Source organism: Ostrea edulis, chromosome 1, assembly GCF_947568905.1.
Source record: "Ostrea edulis chromosome 1, xbOstEdul1.1, whole genome shotgun sequence".
Taxonomy (NCBI): Eukaryota; Metazoa; Mollusca; class Bivalvia; order Ostreida; family Ostreidae; genus Ostrea; species Ostrea edulis.
Window position 1 is genome coordinate 67,734,768 of NC_079164.1, and position 8,579 is coordinate 67,743,346.

The 8,579-nt window shown below is 31.8% G+C and overlaps 1 protein-coding gene across 6 annotated transcripts in view; it reads left to right on the forward strand.

Moving 5' to 3' along the window:
* Positions 1-1,532: 1,532 nt before the first annotated feature.
* Positions 1,533-8,579, forward strand: part of LOC125646191 (uncharacterized) — a 45,220-nt gene continuing 38,173 nt past the window's right edge. For all 6 annotated transcript variants that reach the window (XM_048872378.2, XM_048872391.2, XM_048872383.2 and 3 more), the window contains exon 1: positions 1,533-6,278. In XM_048872378.2, the coding sequence (XP_048728335.1) occupies positions 6,003-6,278 (276 nt within the window). In that variant the 5' untranslated portion in view covers positions 1,533-6,002. The remainder of the gene's footprint in view (positions 6,279-8,579) is intronic.

Genomic DNA, 8,579 nt, shown 5'->3' on the forward strand with positions numbered 1-8,579 from the left:
CCATTTGTCTTTAGTTGTGATTTAATCCATGTGAGGGAGTGGATACCAGATGATAGAAAGATGCAGTGAGGAAGAGAAAGAGTGATGTTCACCAATTTCTGTCACATTATTAAGGACAAATAAAACACCAGAGAGATTTGATATGGATGAAAAGTGGAAGATGTGTACAATGATATTTTGGAATTGAAAACTTTCAAATTTACTTTATTTAGTTTTAGTAAAAAGTAATCTTTTCAAAAAAAATAAAACCCCAGCTGGACTCAAACCAGCACTCTACAGATCAGTGGTCAACGCATTAACTGACTGAGCTACCCAGCCAGGCAATTTATACAAATATAGCTGATATTTATATTTCTATTAACTGACTGAGCTACTCAGCGAGGCAATTTATACAAATATAGCTGATATTTATATTTCTATTAACTGACTGAGCTACCCAGCTAGGCAATTTATACAAATATAGCTGATATTTATATTTCCATTCATGTTTGAAAAGGAAGCCGGCCATTATGATGAGGTATTATACCTCCTTGAGAGGATGGTCTTGTAAAATCAAACATTTTCGATATCAATGACATATAACTTGGAATTGCCCACCAACATTCCATCCCTGGCTGTTACTAGAATAATATGTGACACAATGATTTATCTTTACCACTTATGATTGCAGATAGTTAAAGTTTGAATTTATCCAGGGTTGATCCAATTAATGGCGATGAGAAGAGTTATCTACCTTTACTGAAATATATTTGTAGAGTATTTAAAATGTATAGCATTCCATCTAGTTGAAATGGAACCAAATAAATATTTACATCTGGACATCATAGAAGTATACAATGTGTGATATTGCATGTGCTGCATAATTTTTACCTGGACTGTCTCGAGAGTCAAATTTGCTTCATTTCTTCTACATGCTCTTGCCAGTTTCCAACCTCCTGCAACATGTTGCTATCATGTTGTACATGGAAATGTTTGTCTTCATATTGGATAAGTCCCCTGGCTCAGCTTCTAAATAATTAATTTCCAAGAAATAAAACAAGTCTTCTAGTTGCACACAAGACTTTAAATCTTTGAAAACATCAATGGAGGGCATGTCAAACTTGTTTTTGTATATTTAAAATTATTTATATTTCACTTTCATTTAAATAAAAGATGTGCATGTCCCTTCATGTTCTTTGATGATGCTCCATGTGATGAACTTTGGGTTTGTGGAAACCAGGGACCACCTTGGTGCACAGATACACGAGATTTGATAAGGAATTCCTACCCAACTTAACTAATATTACAATATCTTCCTTTAATGACATAAGTTGATTTATGATTTCATGAGGGAATTGCTAATGACGTTATGTTTTCACAAAGTGATGTCGCATTTCGACAACGGATCACCTGTACCATCATGAAGGAGTGATGAAATTGTTTCTCAAAGTGAAGCAAAACAAAGGAGCGAAACCTACAAATTTGTGCTTGTTATGAAAGAGAAGCAGAAAATTTGATAATGTGACTTATTGAAGTACAATAACACAGTGTCATGATGCACAGGACTAATATAATATTACAGTCACAAATTACAAGAAAAAAAATGAGAAGTTATCAATGGAATAAATTCATACAACAGAGTTTTACAGGGGAAATTTTGAAAACATATTGCCTCACTTAATGTAACTTTTTTTTCACAGACCCAAAGTATTTTTTTAATTATCCCTCTTCACATAAAATGCTATGTATCCAATAATAGAATAGAAAAGATGTGTTTGCAAGAAACAATGCTCAAGACTGGCTAATCTGACCTTGCTGAATGGCCTTGACCCTTATTGGTCATATAGCAATGACCTTAAGTTCATTAAGTATAAATACATTGCAAAAAAAGGTGTCTAAGGTTAAAGTTGCACTTTGACAAAGAGAAGCAGATTTTTTTTCTTATCAAGAGAAATATTGTTCACTTTTCAATCTCTTCTGTGACATTGAATATGAAAAACTCTAGAGTCAAACCTCTTTATCAGAAAAACAGTACATTAGATATAAGAATCACAGAGCTGTTAGTATTTTCAGTACTGTTTCAACAATTTTACAAAAATCTGTATATAAATTTGTAGACAAGAACAATTATTTATATGAATTTCAATCTGGTTTCTGAAGCAGATAGTCAACAAGCACATGTCTTTAAAGACATTTGATCAAATACTACAAAAGGATTGTTCACTGAAATTGTTATACTGGAACTTCAAAAGGTGTTTGATACTCTTCATGTTATATTATGCAATAAGCCAAGTGCTATTGGTGTTGCAGTTGAACCCTCTTAATGTGCGATTTTATTTTCCAAGCTATTTAATCTCAATAAGCAGATCATCGTAATAAACAATTTGTATATAATTTATCAGTTTTCATACAAAAATAAAGTCGCATCGAGCCTGATGTTTACTATTTCTAGTACATATTTTAAGGTAAACACATTTTTTATTGAATTTTGTAAAATGAAATGTTAAAAGCATTTAGTATTTTTATGAAATAGACACATAAATAAAATAACTGCAGTTAATCAGCACATACAACTTATCTTAATTCTAAGTGATTTGTAACTGTTTATTGACTTAAGATAATGATGGTTTATAAGGTACAGATAGCTTTGTGTCTCTGTGCATTAGAGTACACGTATTTACTAATCCTCTAACTTTATTTTCAAGGCCTGCAGGTGTACACGAAATTATGTAATTAAGTGTTTTCACACATCCAAGAACAGCAAATTAGGGGTGTGAGCAAACAAGGGATAGGACCTCATGGTCCAGGCAGGTCTTCCTGCACTGAACATCACTAAGCCTTTACTATGTCACTTCTGGGGAGGTTTCAAGTTTTATATACAGCAGGTAATTAAATGTTTCACGCCTCTGAAGAAAGCAAATTAGAGGCGTGAAGAAAAAATGGACAGGATTTCCACATAATAATGAAGGGGTTTTTTATCTTGAGGCATTATAGTAATGAGGTAAATTTACATCGATTTTTTAATAAATGGTTTTGTGGTTTGAAAAAACATAACAATAAAATCAAATTAAACCAAAATAACATTAAGGTTCTACTGCTCTGAAGAGTCAGTAGAATGGTAAGTTTAAATTAAGTTACTCAAAATTTTGTTTAAAAATTCAATATTTTAGCCAATAATTCAAAAATTTGATCTTAAACCCCCACTTTTTTTTTTTTTTTAGCTCCATTTTGAATTTTAAGACATTTAAAACCTTGAAAATTATGTGAAATTTTATTAGAACTTGACATTACTCCTAATTGTCCTTTTAAAGGGACCGATTCACGATTTTCTGTAAAATTTTGTTCTTCACTTTTAATGATCAAAATCTACTGGTGAATCTACTTGTGAAGGTGGTATGCTACACCAGAGAAATTTGATATGGATGAAAAGTGGAGGATATGTACAACAATATTTCAAAAGTGAAAACTTTCAAATTTTACTTTATTTAGTCAAAAAATGCAGTTTTAGTAGAAAGCAATATGAAAAAAATGTAAAACCCCAGCTGGAATCTAACCCGCGACCTACAGTTCAGCAGTCAACATGCTATAACCTACTGAGCTACTCAGCTAGGCGATGACTGTTGAAATGTATAGACAAATATGGCTGATATTTATATTTTCATGCATGTTTTAAAAGGAAGATGTAGAGTACCTCCTTAAAAGATTTCCTATTAGAATTAAGGTTAAACAATATCACAGAAGCTCATTTTAGAGAGTGTATTATTTGTTTTGTAAACAAATATTGTGGTATTTATTGTTTATGAAATATTCTAAAGATTCTGAAATTATTGGATATCGATCTAAGTTTATTATATCTTTCGCATTTCAAGCATTCTTTGGGTAAAATGTGTCATCTAAAAGTTAAAATTTGTGACTATGCAAAATTAAGATGCTTTATATTACAATATTAATATTTCACTGGTTTGTATACATAAAAAGATTTGAGTTTTTGTTTACTTAACACACTCAGATTTAAGGCTAAAATTTTGCTTTTATTCTTGCATTCAGTCAGGGTTAAATTTTGTCCGTCAACATTAAATGAGTTATATTTTACATAAAAAATGAAAAAAATATATTTTTTTTAAAAAGATTGTGAACCAGTCCTTTTAATTAAACTCTCCAATTTGATAATATGAGTTTTTCGTATATCAATTAGTGCAAAAGGTCATTATTGACTTCCATTATTAGTATTACTAGTAAACTTTTTTTAAAATCAGTATTATAAGACATGCTTATATGTATCTATTTTATGTAATGATTGATTTGTGTTGCTTATGTTGTGTTGACACCAACAGACAAATCAAGTTTAATCGAATAAATCTTGATTCAATTTTAAGTGCTAAAAGGTCATGTTTAGAACACTGTACATATCTCAATAACAAGCATTGTGACCCCAGTTTTTGTTTTGAATTTCCTAATTCTCCTTCAACGTAAAAATCAAAAATACACTTCTCAAAAAATTGACATTACTCCAAATCTCAGGTGTGAACCTCTTTAAAGGGACTGATTCACGATTTTTGAAAAAAATATTTTTCATTTTTGATGTTAAACATTAAAAATATAAATCATTTAATGTTGACAGCAAAAATTTTGACCTTCAGAATGCAAGAATAAAAGTAATATTTAGCCTTAAATCTGTGTTATGTAAACAAAGACTCAAGTCTTTTAATGTATACAAACAAACTAGTAAAATATTAATTTTGTAATATAAAGCATCATAATTTTGCATAGTCACAAATTTTAACATTTAGATGACACATTTTACTCGAAGAATGCTTGAAATGTGAAATATATAATAAACTTAGATAAACATCCATTTCTTTTGAAAATTTTGTAAACAATACCTCAATCTTTGTTTACAAAACAAATAATAAACTCTCTGAAATAAGCTTCTGTTATAATGTATAACCTTAATTTTTATGTGAATTCTTTTAAACACATTAGACAGTAGATTTTAATCATTAGAAGTGAAAAACAAAATTTTGGGGAAAATTGTGAATCAGTCCCTTTAATATCATTATTTTATACATCATGGTGCTATTTATGTAAAAGTTTGTTTTATGTCATAATCGCTTGGCGTAGAACTTGTATATTTGGCATATTGTATAGAATTCAAATCCACTAAATAACCATGTATCTATAAAGCCAAAGTTTGTGAAACAAGGCCCCATGGAATGGTAGGGGCCAGCAAAACAGTGAAGGGGGAGGACTTTAGGTATTCAAGAAATTAGGCCTATCATGTAAAGAAAGATTTAAAATTATTTTTTCAAGAGCAAGATCACATGCAAAAGTGTGGATTAAAGTTTTATTGAAACTGTCCTTGGGGTGTCAGAAGTTTTACAACAGCAGATATGACGGGAAAACTTTTTTAAAGTAAATATTTGCTATAATACCCCCCCCCCCCCTTATAAACTCTCTGTAATGGTGACTAGGGTAAGCTCTATGGTCCGTGGGCCTCTTGTTGAACTAAGACAGATCGTCAGCACCTTTATATTACAGCGAGGCCACACTGATCCCGATAAGATGGTGTGCGTATTTATTCAATGCGATGACCTCATTACATACAGATCATTGACATTTTTATCTGCCAATATTGCATTCATGTCTGGAACATTATCAATTTTTCTTATCACACATAAATATACAAGTTCGCATAAGTCCCCAAATATTCATTCAATCTTTGGAAAGAGGACCTAACTTAAAATCAACCACAAATATCCTATTAGTCACTTCCATCGTCAAATTATTAATCTCCTTATTCAGTTCAAAGAAATGTCACACGATGAACGCGAAGTCTAACGTAACAGTTCTTATACTTTTATTGACCCGACATGGGACACCGAGCAAACAGCTGAGTTGCTGATAACGCACGTGACCTCTGCCCCGGAAGTTGTTGAACCAAACAGTTCGTGATGAAAAACAAAGAAGTTGGGATGTTGTGAGAGTCGATAAGAAAGTGAATTGTGTGTCACGGCGGCATCAAAATGTATTTGATGCGCACAAAGAAGAAGTTAGAACAGGAAGAAAACAGAGAATTAGAAGAGAAAAGAGGGATACTACTGGAGAGGGAATTTGCAGAAGTTTGCAGAATCCCGGATTCGGCTGCTGCATCTAATGCAGGAAAAAGTCCAACAAAGAAAAATGTGCAAAGAAGCCCAAAAGATTTAAGACTAGAAGATTTACCCGATGGCGCCTGTTATCGACCAAAAAGTGTTTTACAATCGGATGGAAAGGGCGAAACGGCTATAAAACCAGTGGAGGTAGGTTACATCATCATAGCATGTGGTTATTTTTAAAATAGAAGACCGCCAACGTGTGTTAGATGTTTAATTTCTTCATTGAAGAAACAGCAGGAATATATGATTTAGGTGTTATTTTTGAGTTGACTGTTTTATTGGAAAGTTAAGACCTGAAGTAACAATGAGGAGAATTGTCTTAATATCAAATTTCATACACATGCTTTCTTATCAAGTTCATATCGCCCAAGGCAGTGTATGGTTTTGCATCGCGGTACATTGTGTTTCACCACTTCTTGTATGCATTGTTTTTTGTATATTATGGAGCTTATGTGTGTATAATGCAGTATTCTAAAGTGTCTACCAGATAGGTCATCAGTCCAAGCCATATGTTCAATGAAAAAGGTCACACACACTCTTTTAAAATTGTGTATATTTTATTTTGCTTGCGATGGAAATCTTATTTGAATTTCAAATTACTTTCTAACTATTAGGCTTGTTAATGAGATGTCCCATTCATCACTCTTTCAATGGTTGAGTGATTTTCAAATTTTCACTTGGATTTTAGTTGCTACATGTATAATTCTTGAATTGATAATTGATTTCTATAATAGCCCTATCATGCATGCTTTTATTGGTCATACAACATTGTAAATGGAAGTATTTAAATGGTTTGGATTTTTAATTGAATTTGTGTTAATGCTATTATTATTCATATACAAAAAGTGCTATTATTTCCCCCCGAGGTCGCACAGCTAAGAGGTAGATATTTAACCAAGATCAAAGACAAGAATTCCAAATTTGATCAGACATATTTTGATATTTTAGTCTCAGAATATTGACTGTTTTGCCACTATAATATTCTGCCAGCTGTCACAGTAAACAATTAAAATAGAGCTACAAAGACCCGCACACATGCAAGTGCCCTTTAAGCAAAGCCTCTCTGACTTTTCATATATATTGCATTTTCTGACATACTGCACATGAAAAATATAATTTGCAATATCAAAGTTTGACTGCTAATTGGGTCAAGTTTGTAATACATATGTATATATATCTACCAAATTAAAAATACCATCTTTGTTGAGTATGTTTATTGGCACTGTTTTGTTCACAGAGCATATTTGTACACTTTCTAAAAGTTAATGTATTTATGAACACAGCTGTTGTAGTCATTTCCATAGATCACTGTGCAGGCAAAGCAACTGATCTAATCATAGAGTGAATTATATTCCATGTCATATTGAATGTTCCTGTCTGACAATTTGAACTTAAATGTTACAGCCAGAATTGCCCAGGAAATGTTCTTTTTAATCAATATGGTACATGTACTTACATTTTTCGAAATTTATTGATCAGATGTATACACACACATGTACAAGTCATAGTAATATTTCGATATGAATGAGAGAGAGAGAGAGAGAGAGAGAGAGAGAGAGAGAGAGAGAGAGACTTTTGCTGTGTTTTATTTTTCAAAATTTATTGATCAGATACAGGTATACATGTATGTACAAGTCATAGTAATATTTCCAATATTATGTAGAGAGAAAGAAAGAACATTTGCTGTGTTTTATTATTTTTATTACTATTCTAGTACAAGAGATGGAACTCTATAAATAATTTTTTTTTGTTCAAGATCACTTATCTTCATTTTGGTAGGTGAATTTGACAGATTGTAAGAGTCAGGTCTGAAAAACTCATCTTGGAAGAAAACTCATCTGAACCCAATACAGTTATGCTTTATTGATGCACTAAATTACATTTTATTTATCAATGCATATGGTAAAAACACACAGAATTACAGGAGAATGAGAGAACCATTTCAGTATTAGCTAAGAAAATCAACATTGGGTTCCTGTTAATGTTGACAGAAGCATTCTTTGGCAGAGCTTGGAGTTGACTTACTTTAGAAATAGTAAAAGTGTCACTCAATCTTAAAGCATCATGCATATATGTGTACTTGTATGTATTGCTCAAAATTATTGTGCTTTAAAGTAGGCTGATATTCTCTGTTTCTATCTTCAGTGTGTTAAAGTAGACTGGTATTTTCTGTTTCTATCTTCAGTGTGTGGTAGCATTTAAAACTTCATCTTATCCATCGACCTTGATAAATTTTTTCATACAAATTGAATGTCCCAGTGTTGCTCTCCACAGTTTCGGGTCCTTGCAATTGGACGTATGAACCCTAAACTTTGTTATGCATGTAAATGTTCTTCTTAATATTTAGTAGGCTATATGTATTGTAGTTGATCATAAAAACTGGATGTATGTGTACTTAATTAGACTTAGAGCAGTAAAATAATGTACACATATTCTCCTTCAAAC